This window comes from Cetorhinus maximus, chromosome 7, assembly GCF_964194155.1.
Source record: "Cetorhinus maximus chromosome 7, sCetMax3.hap1.1, whole genome shotgun sequence".
In the NCBI taxonomy this organism is placed as follows: Eukaryota; Metazoa; Chordata; class Chondrichthyes; order Lamniformes; family Cetorhinidae; genus Cetorhinus; species Cetorhinus maximus.
The window spans coordinates 37076453-37098767 of record NC_135885.1 but is presented as its reverse complement, the minus strand read 5'-3'; the positions used below and the strand labels follow the sequence as shown (position 1 = coordinate 37098767).

General features: G+C 40.2%; 1 protein-coding gene across 1 annotated transcript in view; it reads left to right on the top strand.

Moving 5' to 3' along the window:
• brca2 (BRCA2 DNA repair associated) overlaps positions 1-22315 on the top strand; it is a 129881-nt gene that overhangs the window by 40941 nt on the left and 66625 nt on the right. The window contains exons 12-15 of the mRNA XM_078545338.1: positions 2246-2344; positions 6612-6690; positions 9317-9762; positions 19195-19385. Coding sequence (XP_078401464.1) covers positions 2246-2344; positions 6612-6690; positions 9317-9762; positions 19195-19385 — 815 coding nt within the window. The remainder of the gene's footprint in view (positions 1-2245; positions 2345-6611; positions 6691-9316; positions 9763-19194; positions 19386-22315) is intronic.

The window sequence follows — 22315 nt, the reverse complement described above, 5'->3', positions numbered from 1 at the left end:
TCCTCTTCTTACTGCCCTCTTAGTATTTATATGCCATAGAAGATGTTTCGATTTCCTTTTATGTTAGCTGCCAGCTTTTTCTCATTCTCTTTTAGCTTCTCATTTCTTTTTTCACTTCCCCTCTGAATTTTCTATATTCATCTTGGTTCTCATTTGTATGATCAACTTCACATATGTTATATGTAACCTTTTGCTACTTCATCTTATCCTCTATTTCTTTCACCATCCAGGGAGCTCTGGCATTGTTTCTCAGACCATTCCCTTTCATGGGAACATACCTCTACTGTACCGGACAATCTCTTCTTTAAAGGCAACCCATTGTTCTGTTACAGTTTTGCTTGCAAATCTTTGATTTCAGTTTACCTGGGCCGGATCTGTTCTCATCCCATTGAAATTCGTTTTCGCCCAATCAATTTTTACTCTGGATTGTTCCTTGTCCTTTTTCATAGCTAACCTAAACCTTACGAAGCCACGAACACTGTCCCCTAAAATGTTTCTCTGCTGAGACTTGATCCACTTGTCCAACATCATCCCACAGAACCAGATCCTTGATTTAGAAAATTCTGCTGGACACACTTAAACTCCTGCCGCAACCCCCCCAACCCTTTGCACCATTACCATCCCAGTCTATAATGGGATAATCAAAGTCTCCCACTATTACTAGCCTATAGTTTGTGCACTTATGTCTAATTTCCTTGCAAGTTTGTTCCCCTACATCTTTCTCATTGGTTGGTCTTTAGACTACACCCTGTAGTGTAATAGTATGTCTATTGTTTCTTAGCTCCAGGTATAGAAATTCCTCTAACTTAACAGTGAGAATTTATGAAGCAGGAGTGTGAGAATGTGTAGTTGAAATACCTGTGGGTAGCAGTGGCTTATAAGTGCTCACCCAGCTTCCTGTAAATTTCCATACCTGCGCTTCCAGTATGTCTTCCTTTTTGCTCAACGTGGTTGACAGAGACCTTGACCGTGACCATTCTGTTCCCCATACCTACTCCCAACTCTCCTGCCATTCCAGAACTACAACAGGATTCGCTGTGTTCTCAACTTCAACCCACCAGCCTCTGTGATGTATCACCCTCCACCATTTTCACCACCTGCAACATGATGCCACCATCAAACACATCTTCCCTTCCTTTTTGGTTTTGTTTTTGGATGGCAGCCATTAATAATGACTCTGCTTTCCCATTTACACCTATTCTAGACATAACTTCTTGTTTCTTTACTTGTCCCATTTTCTTTTTGGACCATCATCCCTTTAGTCATTTAACCTCTCCTGTTTTCCACTCTATCCCAGATCTTCCCTTCCGTTCTTCCCACCACCACCTCCATCCCCCGTTTCCTGCCTCCATATTTGCCGTAAACCTGTCACAGCTCTTAAACTGTTTTCAGTTCTGATGAAATGTCATCGGCCTGGCACTGTTTTTAACTGTTGTTCTCTCCAGAGGTGTTTCCAGAATTGCTGAGTATTTCCAGCATTTCTTTCCTTACCTTATGTCTGAGTTACAGCATCTGTAGCATTTTGCTTTAGTTTGTTTTTGAATTTTAAACCTTCACCTTGTATGCCACCATGACTGTTTCCTTCCACCCCCTCGACATCAGCCATTCCTGCTTATATTGCATCCCTACCAATGCAGAAAATCTTAACACTTTCTTCTCTCTAGGTGTCCTTTGCCAGCCTCCCATCTTCTTTCTATGAATACAAAATCATTCAAAGCTGTCCTGCTCTAACCCATCAATGCTGCACTCTCAGATTTACATTGACTTTCTGTCCCCAGTGCACTGAATTTAAAATCATTGAACAACTTTGTCCAGCTGAACTCTCTAACTTCTGCATCTTTTGATTTTTTTAAATCGGCCTTATCTATATTCCCTTCTCCCTTCAACATAGGATTGAGGACGAGCCTTCAACATCTTGATTGCACTCTGAAACACGCAATCTATTCTCCTTTGTCCAACTTTAAACCATTTCTTAAAGCTCGCCTTTTAGCCCAAATTTTAACTTATTTCTAACAATCCACTCTTGCCCACTGTCTGTTACTTTTCTTGCTGTAAAATACTACGGGACATTTTTGCTTTCCATCTAAATGCAAAGTGGTAATGTTGACAGAACAAGGACAGTATCAAGAAACCTACCTCCCAACAGTCCATTGTATAAGCATGGGAAAAAAAAATGAAGATTGTTATTCACCGTTTTAAATAATGCATAGTTATTATTAATAAAGCTGGATGATTTTGTTTTCAGAGGAACCTCTGCCAAAAAGACAGCTCCTATCGGAATTTAACAGAACCATACACAGTGATCAAAAAGTTGCATTCCAACCTTTAATATGTAATCCTGAAGGTAGGCTGCTCATCCTAATATTGGGCTCTAAAACTATATTGTGATATTTTCACATGGTTGTGTTTGATTTCACTTTATTTTAGAACTATAGTTTGTCACCTTTTTAACTTACCCTCCACTTCAACATATTATTTCTAACTCTGCATTTAAATTTAAATGTGAAGAAGTCTGCAACACTGCTCTTTCTTTGCTTTTTTTTCTCTATGGGCAAATTTACTGGTTTCTCCTGAATGGTCATTGGACTAATAATCCTAAAGCCCAGGCTAATGCTCTGGGGACATGAGTTCAAATCCCACCATGACCGCTGGTGGAATTTAAATTCAATTAATAAATTCATGAAACTATTGTGGATTGTTGTAAAAACCCATCTGGTTCATTAGTGTTCTTTCGGGAAGGAAAGCTGCCATCCTCAACTGATCTGGCCTACATGTGACTCCAAACCCGCAGCAGCATAGCTGACTCTGAACTACCCTCTGAAATGGTCTAGCACGCCAATCAGTTGAAGGAAAATTAGGAATGGGCAATAAATGCTGGCCTTGCCAGCGACATCCGCATCCCACAAAAGAATAAGGAGGGAAAATTACAACTGTCATCCTGTTTTCTAGCCTCCCAAGTTGTTAGTAACCAACATATATGTGGTGAGAGAAGCTAGCAGTCGTCATGAGTTGGTTAGTGAATGCAGGGCAGGTTCCACTTAACTGACATGTTTTTTATTTTCGAGAAGAGTGACAGACAATTACAGACTTATTGCATTATGACAGTACTGGAAAAATTATAAGATTTTGACCATTAGGAACAAACTTGAGGATCACCGATATAAAAGTCACCTAGTAAAGTCAGCATGGTTTCAGAAGGGGAGATCCTCGAACTCATGTTTTGGGAAGTGGCATGATGTATCTGTGCAGAAGCTTTCAATAAAGTCCTGCGTGACTGATTGATTGTAGCAGAAGGCCTATGGCTGTTGGCATCCTAGGTAAATATTATTATCTCCCCTGGTGTTACTCAAAATCAGTACAAAGTAAACTTGCTTTAGAATGCATCAATTAATGGAGGTATAAGGATTGAGAGCTTTTGTAATTGCAATGAGTTGCAGGAATGTTCAGCAGATGTGACTATATTGATGAATGGCTTTATAATGGAAAGGTTCCATTGAGTTACCACCTAGAACACTGTTGAATAGCAATTGCTGAATTGCAAGATATGGCTCCAGTGACATTATCCTAGTCATCTACTCCAGTAAGACGGCCTGCACACACAACGAGTAAATGTGTGTGTTGGACAAGGTGAGAGAGAACTGCTGAAATTCTTGATCCCTATCCAACGGCCCACAATCAGCTTTTGAGGAAGATGTGTGTTTTTTTAACCCCTGAGTGTGTGAACAGTTTGAATAACCAGCAAGCTTTTCATGGGTTTAAATGAAGAAATAAAGGATTGATGTACCCACACTGAAATCTAATGTAATGGCACTCACTCTTGCAGTCTCTCTCTCTCTCTCTCTCTCTCTCTCTCTCTCTCTCTCTCTCTCTCTCTCTCACACACACACATACACACACACACACACTCACTCTGGAACGTACAATTGAAAAGAATAGTGCACTTTTACAGGTTATAAGCAAAGTACTAGCTCATAATTCATGCAACTGTCCTGTTCTGGAAAACACAAGTTGCAGACCTGATGAAGAAGATGTCTTCATTCCTGAAGGATAATTTTAGATGAATTCAACAAAGTCGTATGCCAAAGTTGATTCAGGATTCTCTCGAAGGGATGGACATTCCGCAGGTCATAAAGCTAGTTGCTTGTAGTCTCGTTGCCAAGAGACCTGCTTGCAGCACAGGCGGACCTGAAAAGGAACAGGCTTGGAGACCTTGCAATGTTACAGCCTCTGGTTCTTTTTGAGGCATAAGTGTTTCTGCCTTTACTGCTACTGCTGCCTCTTTCTGCAGAGCGCACTAAAAGATTAAGAAGGGACAAAGATGGCTGCCTTACCATGTGATTCTCCACAATTTCAGGGTTTTTTCCCCAAATATGGTTGTGGTCTTGGGTTGATTAGCTACACCCTGGTTTATTGTTTGAAGGAATTCATCCTGAGGGGGCGATTCTTTGTTTCAGAACAAACCCATTCAATACAAGAATGTCTCCTGATGGACTCAGGATGGGTGCGGTTAACAGCTCTTAGTCTGGAATGTATCCTTTTTGCCTTGAAACAGTGAGGCATTTTTTAAATACACAAGCCAGGTCATCTGACCTTTGGTGGCCATCTTTGCAGCACATGGCCATTTTTGAAAAGAAAACTCGTTTTCAAAGAATCCATATTCTTATCTTATAAATTAAGAATATGACATGCCTTTACTGGGCGTAACAATATATTTACATAAGCATCTTTCACTGTCGGTAACCTAGGAAGTAAAACACTTAAATCAATTAAACACATGCACACTGCTTTTCATCTTTCGTTTTACCAAAGAATGCATGAAAAGATTGAAATGAAAATGGATATGTCGTGTGAATAAGTATTGAGATGGCAAGTTCAATGACGGTGCCTATTATTCATCTTAAGTCAAAAAATACAATAAACCATATCTGGATTCTCAATTAATCATATGTAGACTGCACTGACCTACAAGCATAATCTTAGAGAATGTGCCATCACTGGCTTATCACAAATCAAATCGTGTTTAATGTCAATAATCACTGCAGAAACATGTAATATATGATTATTTCTATTGCCTTATTGATTTTTAACGTAATGTTTATTTCTTCTGGTTTTAGATTCATTCAGGTATCTTGGTAGGGTTTTAAATAAATAGAGTGAAAAATCTTCATTGCTCTGATATTGACATTGAAATGTAAGAATTTATCTCCCCAAATGTCACTGTTATTGTCTCCAAAAGTGTTAATATGGCCTGAGGAGAGTAGAACTAAAATAATGGTAACCATTGCTATGTAAACAAAAGAGCTCAACTTTTCTCTTGGGAGAGCTGGGGTGGATGAAATAGAGAGGGATCTGCCTTCACAAGAATTAAATTAATCCTAATTCAAAGTAAAATGAGGAGAAAGAAAATGTACTAAGCTTCAGAATTTTTGTAAGTGCTCAATCTATTCAGTGCAAATGATATGGTCAAAACCGTATTATATCCCCAACTATTATCATGAAAGGGAATTTAATTTATGGAAATTAGAATCTGAAATTTAAGCATGCAATCAAGAACATTAACATACCAAATAATGGTCATTTATTGAAAATGTTTACTGGTATTTTCAATCCTGTAAACCAAGTATAAGAGAAATGTGGATATAATGTAAGTAGAGATTTAGAACTCTCAATTCCTTGCGTATTCTTTTATGTTTATGTAATTAATGAAACAGTGATCTAGAGTCTTTCCAGATTAAACATCAAAAGACTAAAGAATTTAAGATAAAGCCTGTGATCTTTAGTTGACTTTGTGTCAATTGTAAGTGAGGAACCTTTCTCTATTTTACTACGCTGCAATTGCTTGTTAACCGCCAGCAATATTTTCCCAAGTTGGAAGGGAGGCAACACCTGTCGCTATTCTGTTTCAGGCCCACTGGGATCTATTTTAGTGACAATGTGTTATATTTGCCAGTAAAGCCCCGATAAAATTTTGAGGAGTAGGAGTAATAGAGATAGGGGTGGGTAAGTGGATCTGATGCCATTTGGAAGCCAAGGAGAATAAGGGCCATACCAGCTGCATGCACTGGAAGGGGTAGACAAGCCTTCTCCAAGCTTCATCTAGCATTCACAATAACTGTGTAAATTTCTTACCAATTGATTCCTGAGATGAAATTACAGTTTTCTAGAATTTGTCTCCTTGAAATGTGACATTCACAAAGTGGTACCACAGATATTTTTCCAGTGTAAAGAAGTAAAATATTGAAAGCAGATAATGGTTCTTTTGAGAAAAATGTAATCTTTTAAGTCTTGCCTATTGGACATAAACAATTAATTTGCAGTTATTTTTAAACAAATTTAATTTACTTACATATTTTCCACATAGTGGATGCACTAATACAGTTAAATTCTACATAAATAGTTTTAATTTTAATTAACCATATTTTTAATATTACATTAACCATAGATGGCAATTCCATTATCAAACAACTGGAGAAAGTAGAGCTCTTTTCAGTAGAATGGAAAAATTGAGGAGATCTGATGCATGTGCTCAAATTTAGGGGTTTTGATGAGCTTTATTTAGACAGCAGTGGATTTTTTTTTCAGGATGAGAAAATAATTTATTTTTATTTCAGGAGTACTTCGTGATCGAAGGAAATTCATGTATAGTGTTCCACTGAAGCCTGTCATCTGTGGCCCACCTAAAGACAAAAGGTAATTTCTGTAGTTTGATTCAGAAATGAAGTTTAACTCTGAATCAAGTTGAAAGTAGAATTTTAATTTGAATATTTTTGTTACATAATTTATAGGTTTTGCTTTTACCATAGTTGCTCCACAAAAACATTTGTATTTTAAATGCAATGTCCTACTGTATTAGCATTCAAAATGTAATTTGTAAGGCCCTTTTTTTATTTTTTGCAAATTCTTTGCTTTTCCCTCAGACTCTCAACTTCTGTTTTCCTAAGTTTTTATTCACCTACCTTTTAAAAACTATTATGGATTCTACTTCCACCATTTCTTCTGGTAGGGCATTCTGTGTCCCAAAACTCTTTGCAAATAAAATAATTCACCTAATGTTTTCACTTGGTGACAATCTTAAATTTATTCCCTGAAGTTGCTAACTTAGCAACTATTGGAAAGTAGTATTTCCATGTTTACCTTTCAAAAACTCTCAATTTTCAGCACCTCATCGGATTATCTCTTGCCCTTCTTTGCTCTTCTGAAAAGCTATCTAGTCTTTTCTCATAACTTGTCAGCTTGGCAATATCTTAATAAATCTCTTCTAAAACCTTCTGAAGTAGAGTTCCAAAAATCAAACGGACTACAGTAACTGGCTTAAATAAAGATTTGTACGAGTTTATTTAGTTTGTTCTTGGAAATGTGGGTGTCACTGGCAAGTCTGACATGTTGCTGAACCCCTCTTACCCTAATAAGGTAGTGATTAACCTTCTTAAACCATTGTTGAAGCTTTGATGTGGCTTGCTAAGCCACTTTAGTGGGCAGTTAAGAGTCATCCACATTGGTGTGGGACTGAGTCATTCACCAAATCAGAAGAGAACAGCAGATTTCCTTCCCGAAAGGATATTGGTGAACCAAATGTGTTTTTACATCAATTCAGTGTACCAACTTTTTAATTCCAGATTTATTTTAAACTGAATTTGAATTCTCAAACCACCATTGTGCCCTTTTGAACTTGCATTCTCTGGATTATTAGCCCACACCTCTGGATTAAAAGTGTAGTAAAATAACTACTACCAACTTGAACCATTACTGGTACCACCTTTGCATTGTCGATTATTATTGTCAATGGGCCAGAAGTCCCACTGCTGGGGCCAAAGGCTGGAGACGACTCTGCTTTGGCAGGTCGCCAGACCCTGGGTGGCATTTTGCCAGTGGTGGCCAATTAACTGTTGAACAGCAGTTCACCCTGAGGAGCTGCTGGCCCAATCAGAGGGCCAGCTGTTCCACAACCTCAGCAGCACCACCACCAGCAGCAGGCATTGCTGAGGCTGCACTATTGGGAGAGGACAGCTCAGTGGTAAGTGGAGCTGAAGGATGCCAGTGCCAGACAGGCAGGGCCTGCCAGTGTGGGCGGGGGGATTGCTGCATGATGACAGCGGCATTGCCGCCAGGGACCCTCCCATTGGACCATGGAGTGGCTATAACGGAGAGCCCCCACCTCCAACGGAACCTGCTGGGAGGCGATCAAGTTTCACCCAGCAGTCTCGCCCATCCGGCAGCGTGCCCACTCTACGTAGGTAAAATGCTCAGAGAGGCAACGTGGCCCGTAGTTGGCCACATTAGTGGCTCAGTTGACTTTCCAGTCGTGTCCTAGCTGCCTTCTCACCACTGGCAAAATGACATGGTAGAGGAATGGCACAGTCACCTCTTCCCAAGCCTTCCCTTGCCATTTTGCCAGCCTTCCTGTCCCCAGCCCAGAAGACTCCAGTGTTTGACCTTCTTTCCAGTTGTAAAGTTTACTTAGTTTACTTATCATTTCCATGAGATAACATAATTGAGGTCAAGAGTTCGCCATTGTCAACCTGTGTTCTCTCTTTTGACTTTGGTCTCCAGTTTTCAATTTGGCTTTTACTTAATGGCTGCAGTAGCACTGTAGAAGGCAAAATAACTTCTCAGTAATGTATCTGGAGCCTTGAAACTATAAGTTAAAATCTGTTGAATTTAGAATTCATTATAGATGCATAGAACTTTTTGGAAACAAAAGATGATTCTGAATTTGATATTTCATATGAATGTCCTTCCAAGAACTTGTCACCAGTTCCAGCCCTCAAAGTAGCACCTTCAGTGGACCGTGCCATATTAGTTTGTCAGTGGTATCTAGTCATGAAATTTACTAATTTCATGAGAGAATGTGAGTACACACACTAAAGAGCTTTCTTTGTCAGCAATTATATTTTCATGTTAACTTTACCCTTTTCTTAAGAAGTTGGGCTATCCTTTTTGGGCAACTTGGGATTGTTCAGCCTGCAGTTTTTTTCCACAGAACCCCTTGTTATTACTACTTAGTTGATCTTCTGTCTGGTAGGCATATTTGAACAAGGGATACAGTAAGTAATTTCCAGTTCATCTTTAACCAACAGAAGCATCATGAACCTTCTTTAACATTTGTAAGTGAAAATCCTAGTTGAATCTGAAATTTAAGCTCGGGATACAGTTTGGGTGCTCAACAATACAATGACTGCATCCTTAGAAAACTAGATTTTTAAATAAATATATAATAATTTTGTTTCTGCTAAGATAACTACAACTATGTTCAAACGGAAACTTTTCATTGTATTTGTTCTATCTTTGTAAAATATGTATGTATATATTTCAACAGCATTTCAAATAGAATTCATCAGCAGTCAATTTCTCCCAATGTCACATTCCCTGCCCAAGAAAACTCAATTCGGCATAATTTATGCCTTCAACATGAAGTCAAGCCACTGAAAGGACAAGCTGCAGTATTCAAACCTCCGTTCCAAAGGCACTCAGGTTGTATTCAACAGAACAGCAGCAGACAGAGTACATCAAAGCCAGCCAAAGTTTTTGTTCCACCTTTCAAAACTGTTCCACCTTCTTCTCAAATGGAAACACAAGAGTATGTGAAAATTGTTGGTTCTCCAGTGCAAACTGAAATTGGGATTTCTATGAAGGCCAGTAACTGCAGTAAAATTTTCCAAGATGATGGCACATTAAAAGATGATACGGTGAGAGTTAGATGTGTTGAAGACAAACTCCAGTCAGTGTCTGATACTTCAGAAGAACTTCAAGCCAATGCTGAAGGTATTGTATTGTGTTAATTATTTAACCAAGGGTAACATTTTTCTGTGTCACTTGTTTTTCATTAAATTGAGAAACTCAAAATGAATGGACGCAATCTACAGTTAGGGCCTCAAAGAAGGGACAAGGAAAATGGGAAATGTTGATTACATAATACCAAACTAAAATTTTTAAAAACCTGAAGATTGTAGGAAGGAAGTTCCTCATTCCGAGAACTATTCATGTAAATCTTTTCTGCAGCTTCTACAAAACAGTTACATCCTTCCTAGTGTAGTGCACAGAATTGAACACTAGTCCAGTTGAAGCTGAACCAGTGTAGTATAATCATAACTTCTTTGCATTTGTACTCTATGCCTCTATTTATAAGCCCCGGATCCATATGCCATAAGAAGTAGGAGCAGAAGCAGGCCATTCAGCCCATCGAGCCTGCTCTGCCGTTCAATGAGATCATGGCTGACCTGATAATCCTCAACTCCACTTTCCTGCCTTTTCCCCATAACCTTTGATTCCCTTTTTGATTAAAAATCTGTCTATCTCAACCTTGAATATACTTAACTCAGCCTCTACAGCCCTCTGCAGTAAAGAATTCCACAGATTCGCTACCCTCTGAGAGAAGAAATTCTTTCTCATCTTTGTCTTAAATAGGCAACCCCTTACTCTGAGATTATGCCCTCTGGTTCTAGACTCTCCCACAAGGGAAACAAACTCTCAGCATCTACCCTGTCAAGCCCCATAAGAATATTTATATGTTTCAATAAGGTCGCCTCTCATTCTTTTAAACTCCAATGAGTACAGGCCCAACCTACTCAACCTCTCTTCATAAGAAAATCCTCCGTACCCGGGATCAACCTAGCGAACCTTCTCTGGACTGCCCCCAATGCCATTATACCTTTCCTTAGATAAGGGAACGAAAACTTCATAGTATTCTAGGTGTGGTCTAACTAGTGCCTTGTATATTTTAGAGAGACTTCCCTATTTTTATACTCCATACCCTTTGAAATAAAGGCCAACATTCGATTTGCCTTCCCTATTACCTGCTGAACTTGTATGCTAGATTTTTGCGATTTATGCACGAGGACCCCCAGATCCCTTTGTGCTGCAGTTTTCTGCAGTCTTTCTCTATTTAAATATTATTCAGCTTCTCTATCCTTCCTGCCAAAGTGCATAACCTCACAATATCCCACATTACATCCCATCTGCCAAGTTTTTGCCCACCCACTTAACCTGTTTATATCCTTCTGTAGACTCTGTGTCATCCTCACCACTTGCCTTCCCACCTATTTTTGTCATCTGCAAACTTAGCGATAGTACATTCACTTCCCTCATCCAAATCATTAACAAAAACTGTAAATAATTGTGGCCCCAGCACTGATCCCTGTTGCACTCCACTAGTTACAAGTTGCCATCCTGGAAATGCCCCCCTTATCCCAACCCTCTGGCTTTTATTAGTTAGTCAGCCCTCTATCCATGCTAATATGCTACCCCCAACAGCATGGGCTCTTATCTTATTAAGTAGCCTTACGTGCGGCACCTTATCGAACACCTTTTGGAAATCCAAATATATTACATATACTGGTTCCCCTTTACCTATCCTGCTTGTTACTTCCTCAAAGAATTCTAATTAATTTCAGGCATGGTTTCCCTTTCATGAAGCCATGCTGACTCTGCTTGATGATATGTATTTGTAAATGCTCTGCTATCTCATCCTTTATAATAGACTAACATTTTCCCAATGATGGATGTTAGCTTAACATAGTTGAGGCCTATAGTTACCTTTTTTTTGTCGTTCCCACCCCCCTCTTTTTGAATAAGGGTGTGACATTGGCAGTTTCCCAGTCCTCTAGGAATTTTCCAGAATCTAAAGATTCTTGGAAGATTACTACCAGTGCATCCGCGATCTCTGTAGCTACTTCCTTTAATATCCTTGGATGCAACCCATCAGGTCCAGGGGACTTATTGGCCTTCAGCCCCATTAGTTTCCCTAGTTCTTTTTCTCTAGTGAGAGTTATTGTATTTATTTCCTCCTCTTTCCCCCTGCCCCACCTCCCCTTGCCCCTTGATTATTTAGTATTTTTGGAATGCTGTTAGTACCTTCTACTGTGAAAACTGATGCAAAGTATTTATTCAACTCCTCTGCCATTTCCTGGTTCCCCATTATCATTTCCCCAGCCTCATTCTCTAAGGGGCCTATGTTCACTTTGGCCTCTCTTCCTTTTTATGTATTTAAAGAGGCTCTTATTGTCAGTTTTTATATTACTTGCTAGTTTACTCTCAAAGTTTATTTTCTCCCTCTTTATTTTTTTTTTGGTCATCTTTGTTGGTTTTTAAAACGTTCCCAATCCTTTGGCTTATCACTAATCTTTGCCACATTGTATGTTTTTTCTTCCAATTTGATACTATCCTTAACTTCCATGGCTGGTTTATCCCCTTCCTAGAATCCTCCTTCCTCACTGGGATATATCTTTGTTGTGAGTAATGAACTATTTTCTTAAATGTCTGCCATTGTTCATCAACTGTCTTTTCTGCTAAACTCCTTTCCCAGTCCACTCCAGCCAACCCTGCCCTCTTTCGTTTGTAATTGCCCTTATTTAAGTTTAGCACATTTGTTTCCGACCCAAGTTTCTCACTGTCAAACTGAATGCTACCATGTTATGGTCACTGTTTCCTAGGGGATCTTTTATTCCGAGATCATTTATTAAACCTGCCTCGTTACACAATACCAGGTACAAAATATCCTGATCCCTGGTTGGATCCATGACATTGTTCTAGAAACCTGTCCCGAATACACTCTTAGGAATTCTTGCTCATGGCTACCTCTACCAATTTGATTTTCCCAATCTACATGAAGACTAAAGTCATCCATGATTAATGTACTGCCTTTTTTACATGCCCTCATTATCTCCAGATTTATTCTGCCCTGCAGTATAGCTACTGTTAAGGGGCCTATAGACTACTCCCACCAGTGTCGTCTTCCTCTTGTTATTTCTTACCTCCATGTATATAGATTCTACATCTTGCAATCCAAGATCATTTCTTGCTATCGTACTTATTCCATCTCGTACTAACAAAGCTACCCCCACCACCCTTTCCTTCTTGCCTGTTCTTTCAAAAAGTTGCATATCCCTGAATATTTAATTTCCAGCTTTGAACTCTTTGTAACCATGTCTCTTGTAATCATCTGGCTATAAGATCACACTCAGTAACCTCTAATTGTGCCATTAATTCATTTATTTTGTTCCAAATACTACGTGCATTTAAATAAAGAGCCATTAATTTTGCCTTTTTGCCATTCTTCTCCCTTTGACCCTATTTCCTTTTTTTTTAATGTTTGTACACTCTGTCCCTTCCTGTCACACTCTGGGTATCATTACCTAAATAGCTGCCCTGCAATGCTGCCATATCCTTTTGCTTTGTAAGCCTATGTATCCCCTCTCCAGAACCCTCCAGAATGCCTTATTCACAACTTTCTTAACTACCTTGCCACCTTCATTGATTGTGCAGATACACTCCGGTCATTTGCACCTGCAGTATCCTCCTAGTTCTGTATTCACTAGCACATGACACCTGGGATTAACCTTTTTGAGGTCCTGCATTTAAATTTATTTCCTAAGATTTGTTTGTAAGACCTCATCCCTCTTTCTACATGTGTCATTGTTACCTGTATGAATCATGAGCTCTAATCCCTTGACCTTCCCAAACTCAATGTTCTGCAGCAAATCAGCGATATCATTGACCCTGGCACCAAGGGCGCAACATAGCATCCTGAAGTCACATCTGCAGCCACAGAAATGCTGCAGCCACAGAAATGCGTGTCCATTCCCCTATCCATTGAATTCCTGATCACTGCTTTCCTGACCTTCCTCTTCCCCCTCTGTACTCATGAGCACCCATGGTACTGTGACCTTGCGTTTGGCTGTACTCCCTCATCAACATTCAGAAGTGAATACTATTTAGATGTACATGGGGACTCCAGCACTATCTGCATGGTTGTCCCCTTCTTTCTGGCAGTCAGCCTTTCCCTCTCTGTTTGCACACACTATATCTGCAGGGTGACTGCCTCATGCAATGTGCTATCCATGAATCTTCGCATAGGTTGGATGAATCAATTTGGAAAAGTAGCCTGGAAGATGAGTTCATAGTGTTTTCGGGACAGTTTCTTAAAATAATTTGTTCTGAAACCAACCAGGAAACTGGCTATTTTAAACCTGGTAATGTGTAATGAGACATGCTCTTGTAGTCACAGTATAATACGGTTGTATTGCAGGGAAGCCAGGTGCTGCTTAAACTCCAAAACCCAGACAGAGCAAAGTAATCCCACAACCAACAAACCAGAGTAAAGCACTGCAGTCCTGTCACATCCAGTTGTGAATTGTAGTGGACAAATAAACAACTAAGAGGAAGGGCAGGCCCTACGAGCATAAACATCCTCAATGATGGGGAAGCCAGCACGTTAGTGCAAAAGATGAGGCTGAAGCTGTTTGAGCAATCTTCAGCCAGAATGGATGATCCATCACTGCCCCCTGCAGTACCCAGCGTCACAGATGCCAGTCTTTAGCCACAAGTGGCAGGCAATGACCATCTTCAAGAACAGAGAATCTAATCATCACCCCTTGACATTCAGTGGCATTATCATTGCTGAATCCCCCACCATCAATATCCTGAGGGTTACCAATGACTAGAAATTTAACAAGCCCAGCCTTATAAATATTGTGACAACAAGAGCATGTCTCGTTACACATTACCAGGTTTAAAATAGCCTGTTCCCTGGTTGGTTCTAGAACAAATTATTTTAAGAAACTGTCCCGCAAACACTCTACGAACTCATCTTCCAGGCTACCTTTCCAATTTGATTCATCCAACCTATGTGAAAATTACAATCCCCACAATTATTACAGTACCTTCCTTACAAGCCCCAATTATATCTTGATTTATACTCCATCGTACAGCATAGCTACAGTCAAGAGGCCTTTAAACACTCCCAATGACTTATTTCCTTTGCTATTTCTTAATTTTACCAATTGAGCCTCCGAACCAACTAATCTCATCTTTTATGAACAGAGTAATGACACCTCCTTTTCCTTTCTTCCTTTCATTGTGAAATCTCATACCCTTGAATATTCAGCCCCCAGCTGTGGTCACTTTGCAACCATGCCTCTGTAATAGCTATCACATCATACTCATTTATTTGTGCTATCAATTCATCCATCCTTTTTGGAATGCTATGTGCATTCAGATAATCAGTCTTTAATTCTGTCTTACCATTTTTTCCCTACGCTGACCTTATTTACTGGTGCACTCGTGTTTGTATGCTCTGTCCCTTCCTGTCACACTCTGGTTATCATTATCCACATTACTATCCTGCATTGTTGCCTTGTCCTTTCTCTTTTAACTTTTCAAATCTCGCCTCGTGAACACTCTATCTGACTATTTTAGTTTAAAGTCCTATCTGCAATACTAGTGATAAGATTCACAAGTACACTAGTCCCATCACGGTTCAGGTGAAGGCTGTCCAAATGATACAGCTCCCTCTTTCACCATTAGTGATCCCAGTGCCCCATAAATTAAAAATCATTTCCCCCACACCCATCTTTGAGCCACACATTCAGCTCTAACCTTATTTATCCTATGCCAGTTTGCTTGTGGCTCAGGTAGTAATCCAGAGATTATTACCTTTGTGGTTCTTTTTAATTTAGTCCCTAGCTGCCCATACTCCTTCAGCAGAACCTCTTAGTTCTACCTATGTTGTTGGCACCCACAAGGACCACGACAGTTGGATCCTTCCCTTCCCAAGTTCCTCTCCAGCCCCTTATGTCCTTAACCCTGACAGGCAACATAGCCTTCAGGACTCAGACTCTTGGCTGTAGAAAGGTGTCTATCCCTCTGACTATACAGTCCCCTACTACAACTACATTCCTTTTTGCAATCCCACTTGCATGGCCCCCTGCATCATGGTGCTGTGATCAGTTTGCTCATCCTCCCTTCAATTCCTGCTCTTGTCCATACAAGCTGCAAGAACACTAAACCTGTTGGATAATTGCAAGGGCTGAGGCTCCTCCATTGCTATCTTCTGAGTCCCCATACTTCTATCAGAGTCGCACCCTCCGGTCCCTGACCACGAACCAGATCTCAAGTACCTAGCCTAAGAGGTGTGACTGCCTCCTGGAACAAAGTATCCAGGTAACTTTCCCCTTACCCAATGCATTAGTGTCTGAAGTTCAGACTCCAGGTCGTCAACTCTTGAGAGAAGATGAGAATTGTCTTATTTTATGTAACAAGGATAGCAGAGAAATGCATTACTACTGTTCATTCAACACACTTTTTAAATTAATAAAACCACTTGTTAGTTCAAAGCCTGAGCTACAATATATTTCCTCAAAGTGAGCAGAATCAAATGGTCAATGCATAGGGCAAATGTTCTCTTTTGCAGTGCCTAGGTTTTGCTATTGTTAGTCTAGATGTTGGGCAGATAAAGGTGCATACTTGAAAGTAGAGGATACAAGATCTTGCAGAAGTGGAGAGTGTCACTAAACATGAGAATTTTCTTTACCATTTTAAAAATCCCAGAACATGACACTGACCCTTTAAGCACTGTTCCTTTACTTGACTATCGGTATTCATATAGTCTACTGACTGACTTATGTGATTGCAGTTTTGTCAAAATATAGATAAGTTTCTTTACAAATCTGGCAGAACAAAAGTCATTAAAATATCAATAGGATTCAAAATGATATTTTTCCACCTTAATCCTGCTGTCAAATGAATAACTTTAAAAGATGCATGTGATACCAGTCTTTGGTTGAAATAATGCAGAAAAAAAATCTAATTAACAGTAGTTTTAGGAACAGATTGGACCAAGCAGGTATAGAAGTACAATATACAAATATATGTCAGATTTAAATGTCAGCCACACCCCGTCTCACTCTGTAAAACTGCCCATGCTGTGTTTTCTCCCTTGGACTTTGTGACATTTGAACTCACTACAGTAAGTAGCCCTCAGAATGTCCTTTTTTGCTAATTAAAATGCCAGGTTTTCTAAACATTCTCCATCACAAGATTAAAGTAGATAACTACTGGATTAAGAATGGGAAAGGAAAAAAGTAAAGATGTGGGGAAATCAACAGAAGAGCAGTAGGTGGGGGGGGCGTTCAAAAAGGAAATGAGGAGGGTACAGGCTCAACATGTTCCCTCTAGGGTGATAGGAAGGAGTAACAAGCCCAGAGAAACATGGATGACCGGAGATATTCAGGATACGATGAGAAGGAAAAGAGAGGCTTTTAGCAGGTACAAGGGGAGCAAATCAGCGGAGGCATTAGCAGAGTACAGAGAAAGTGCAGGGTGGAGCTTAAGGAAGCAATTAGGAGAACAAAGAGGGAATATGAGAAAACTCTGGCTGGTAAAAGTAGGGAAAATCCCAAGATATTTTATAAGTATATCAATGGGATGAGGATAACCAGGGAAAAAGTAGGGACCAAGGGGGAAATCTATGGGTGGAGCCAGAGGACATCGGTAGAGTGTTGAACAAATACTTCACATCCATCTTCACCTAAGAAAATGAGGATGAAGGTATGGAACTTGGGGAGAGGGACTGTGAGTTTCTTGAGCAAATTGATATGGTGAGTGACAAGGTATTGGAGGTGTTGGCAGGCTTAAAAGTGGACAGATCTCTGGGTCCAGATGATTTGTGTCCCAGACTGCTGAGGGAGGCATGGGAGGAGATTGCAGGGGCTCTGACCCAAATTTTTAATTCCTCTCTGGCCGCGGGGGAGGTGCCAGAGGACTGGAGAACAGCTAATGTGGCTCTGCTATTTAAGAAGGGTTGTAGAGATGAGCCAGGGAACTACAGACCAGTGAGTCTCACGTCAGTAGTAGGGAAACTATTGGAGAAAATTCTGAAGGAGAGAATCTATCTCCACTTGGAGAGGCAAGGTTTGATCAGGGATAGTCAGCATGGCTTTGTCAGAGGGAGGTCATGTCTAACAAATTTGATTGAAATTTTTGAGGTGGTGACCAGGTGTGTAGATGAGGGTAGTGCAGTTGATTTAGTTCATATGGATTTCATCAAAGACTTTGACAAGGTCCCACATGGGAGACTTATAAAGAAGGCAAATGCACATGAGATACAGGGAAATTTGATAAGGTGGATTCAAAATTGGCTTAGTTGTAGGAGACAGAGGGTGATGACAGAAGGATGCTTTAGTGACTGGAAGCCCGTGCCCAGTGGCGTACCACAGGGATCTGTACTGGGTCCCCTATTATTCAACATTTATATGAACGACATAGATGACTATGTCGGGGGTAGGATTAGTAAGTTTGCGGATGACACAAAGATTGGCCGGGTGTTTAACAGTGAGGTTGAGTGTCTTGGGCTACAGAAAGATATAGACGGGATGGTCAAATGGGCAGATAAGTGACAGATGGAATTTAACCCTGAAAAGTGTGAGGTGATACATTTTGGAAGGAGTAATTTGACAAGGAAGTATTCAATGAACGGCATGACACTAGGAAGTTCTGAGGGACAAAGGGACCTTGGCGTGTGTGTCCATAGATCTCTGAAGGTGGAGGGGCATGTTAGTAAGGTGGTGATAAAGGCATATGGGACACTTGCCTTTATCAATCAAGGTATAGATGACAAAAGTAGGGAGGTCATGTTGGAATTGTATAGAACCTTAGTGACGCCACAGCTGGAGTACTGTGTGCAGTTCTGGTCGCCACATTATAGGAAGGATGTGATTGCACTGGAGGGGGTGCAGAGGAGATTGACCAGGATGTTACCTGGAAACATATAGGTTATGAAGAGAGGTTGGATAGACTTGGGTTGTTTTCGTTGGAGCAGAGAAGACTTAGGGGCGACCTGATTGAGGTGTACAAGATTATGAGGGGCATGGACAGGGTGGATAGGAAGCAGCTATTCCCCTTAGTTGAAGGGTCAGTCACGAGGGCACAATTTTTTAACCCAGAGGGAGGTGACGGTCTGGAATGCGCTGCTTGGGAGGGTGGTGGAGTCGGGTTGCCTCACATCCTTTTAAAAAGTACCTGGATGAGCACTTGGCACGTCATAACATTCAAGGATATGGGCCAAGTGCTGGTAAATGGGATTAGGTAGGTAGGTCAGGTATTTCTCACGTGTCGGTGCAGACTCAATGAGCCAAAGGGCCTCTCCTGCACTGATTCTGTGATTATGATGGACCATACAGAATTTCAGGTGTTTTTAATTTAATTAGAATCAGAGAAGTATTTAAAATGATTTATAACAAAACAGCCTATTTCAGCATCACAGCTTAGAATGATCAAAACCTATTGGGCTTAAAAGAAGGAAATATCCCTGGACCTGTCATCAGTCTTATGGTAAGATTATTAGTGCTGATTAGGCAGGGTGATTCAGTAATGAGCCTTTTCTGGTTTCCCTGCAAGTAATTATTTTGATGCATTTTACAGGTTTCTCAAGGATAATTCAGAATTGGAGTTGTGCAAGGGATCTACAGGAAATGAGATTAATAAAGAAACGAAGGCAAGCTATTCGTCCACTGCCAGGGAGTTTGTACAAGACTAAAACCTCTGGTGCACCAAGACTATCTCTGCATGCAGCAGTTGAAGGGAAAGTTCCAAATTCTTTTACAGAAGAACAGGTATGAACTGCATTGTAGTTAATTCATTTCTTTTAAATTCAAATATAATTTAATGTATTATAGGCAACAATTTATATAATATGCCTGAATGCCAAATTAAAATTTTGTACTCATCACACTAAACTAGGTCATGGAGTATTTATTTAATTGAGACTTGTCTTTCTAATATTGTAGCTAATTGGACCAAGCAACATTTAATTGAACTTGAATTAGCTGAACATATACAAACGTACGAATTAGGAGCAGGAGTAGGTCACTCAGCTCCTTGAGCCTGCTCCGCCATTCAGTAAAATCATGGCTGATCTGAATGTAACCTCAACCCCACATTCCTAACTACCTCCATTGACCTTTCACCCCCTTGTTAATCAAGAATCTATCTAGCTCTTGCCTTAAAAATATTCAAAGACTCAACTTCCACCGCCTTTTTAAGGAAGAGAGTTCCAAAGACACTCAATCCTCAGAAAAAGTTTTTCCTCATCTGTCTTATTTTTAAGCCCTTATTTTTAAACGGTGACCCCTAGTTCTAAGTTCTCCCACAAGAGGAAACATCCTCCCCACATCCACCCTGTCAAGACCCCTCAGGATCTTAAAGGTTTCAATTAATTCACCTCTTACTCTTCTAAATTCCAGTGTAAACAAGCCTATCCTCTCCAGCCTTTCCTCATTAGACAACCTGCCTATTCCTGGTATTAGTCCAGTAAACCTTTTGTGAACTGCTTCAAACACATTTTCATCTTCCTTTAAATGAGGAGACCATTACTGTACACAACACTCCAGGTGTGGTCTCACCAATGCCATATACAACTGAAGCATAACTTCCCTACTTTTGTAATCAATTCCCCTCACAATAAATGATAACATTCTATTAGCGTTCTTAAATATCTGCTGTACCTGCATACTAACCTTTTGTGATTCATGCACTAGGACAGCCAGATCCCTCTGAATCTCAGATCCCTGTAATTTCTCACCATTTAGATAATTTTAAAAAAATTCTTCCTGCCAAAATGAACAATTTCACATTTGCCCACGTTACACTCCATTTGCCAGATCTTTGCCCACTCACTTAACCTATCTATGTCACTTTGTAGCCTCCTTATGTCCTCTTCACAATTTACTTTCCTACCTACCTTTGTGTTATCAGCAAATTTAGCCACCATTTCTTCGGTCCCTTCATCCAAATCATTTATATAAATTGTAAAAAGTTGAGGCCCCAGCACTGACCCCTGTGGCACACCATTTGTCACATCCTGCCAACCAGAAAAAGATCAATTTATGCCAACTCTCTGCTTCCTGTTAGCTGGCCAGTCTTCTATCCATGCCAATGTTACACCCTACAGAAGAGCTTTTATTTTTTGCAATAACCTTTGATATGGCACCTTGTCAAATGACTTCTGGAAATCTAAGTACAGTACACTCACCAGTTCCCCTTTATCCACAGCACATGTGACCCCTTCAAAGAACTCCAGTAAATTGGTTAAACATTATTTCCCTTTCACAAAACCCCATGTTGACTCTGCCTGATTGCTGTGGATTTTTCCAAGTGTCCTGCTATAACACCTTTAATAGTACCTTCTAACATTTTCCCTATGACAGATGTTAAGATAACTGGCCTGTAGTTTCTGCTTTCTGCCTTCTGCCCTTTTTGAATAATGGAGTTACATTTGCTGTTTTGCAATCTAATGGAACCTTCTTCAAATCTAGGGAGTTTTGGAAAATTAAAACCAGTGTATCAACTATCTCACTAGCCACTTCCTTCAAGACCTTAGGGTGAATTCCATCCAGACCTAGGGAGTTGTCAGCCTGCAGCTCCAACAGTTTGCTTAATACCACTTCCCTGGTGTTTGTAATTTTCCCCGAGTTCCTCCCTCCCTTCCATTTCCTGATTTACAGCTATTTCCGGGATGTTACTTGTGTTCTCTGTAGTGAAGACCGAAGCAAAATGCCTGTTTCATTAATCGCCATTTCCCTACTTTCCATATCAATTCCCCACATGCACTTTCTATAAGACCAACACTCACTTTGTTAACTCCTATAGATATTTAAATAATAAAGAAACTCTTACTATTACTAGCCTTCTCGCATGCTCTAATTTTTCCCTCCTTATTAATCTTTCTGTCATTCTTTGCTGTTCTTTATATTTTTTCCAATCTTCTGACCTGCCACCCATCTTTGCGTGATTATATGCTTTTTCTTTAAGTTTGATACTCTCTTTAACTTTTTTAGTTAACCATGGATGGTGAGTCCTCCCCTTGGAATTTTTCTTTCTCATTGGAATGTATCCATCCTGTGTATTCTGAAATATCCCTTTAAATGTCTGTCATGGAACCTCTGACGTATCCCTTAACCTCATTTGCCAGTTCGCTTTAGCGAGCTCTGCTTTCATGCCCTCATAATTGCCCTTATTTAAGTTTAAAATATTAGTTTTGGACACATTCATTTCTTCCTCAAAATGAATACAAAAGTCAATCATATTGTGATTGCTGCTACCTAGGGGTGCCTTCACTTGGAGGTTATCAATTAATTGTATCTCGTTACTCAATACCAGGTCTAGTATAGCCTGCCCTCTGGTTGGCTGCAGAACGTGCTGTTCTAAGAAACTATCCTGAAATTATTATATGAACTCCATCTATGCTACCTTTGCCCACCTTATTTTCCGAGACTGTGGGCAGAATTTTGTCCTTGGTGGTTGGGAAGCTGCCAAGGCCAATTGCCACCCGCGATCAGGACCGGACCGCAACTTCACGCTGGTGGACCTGAGCGGCAGCGCTTGGCTTGCGCGCAAGTGAGCACTTCATAATCTCCCTGAGGCACAGAGCTGCCTCGGAGATGAAGCGGTTTTAAAAAAGAAAATGAAGAAATTAAAAATGTAATGAAACATGTCTCCTCATGTTACTGTGTCACATGAGCAGGGACATGTTATTAATTCAATT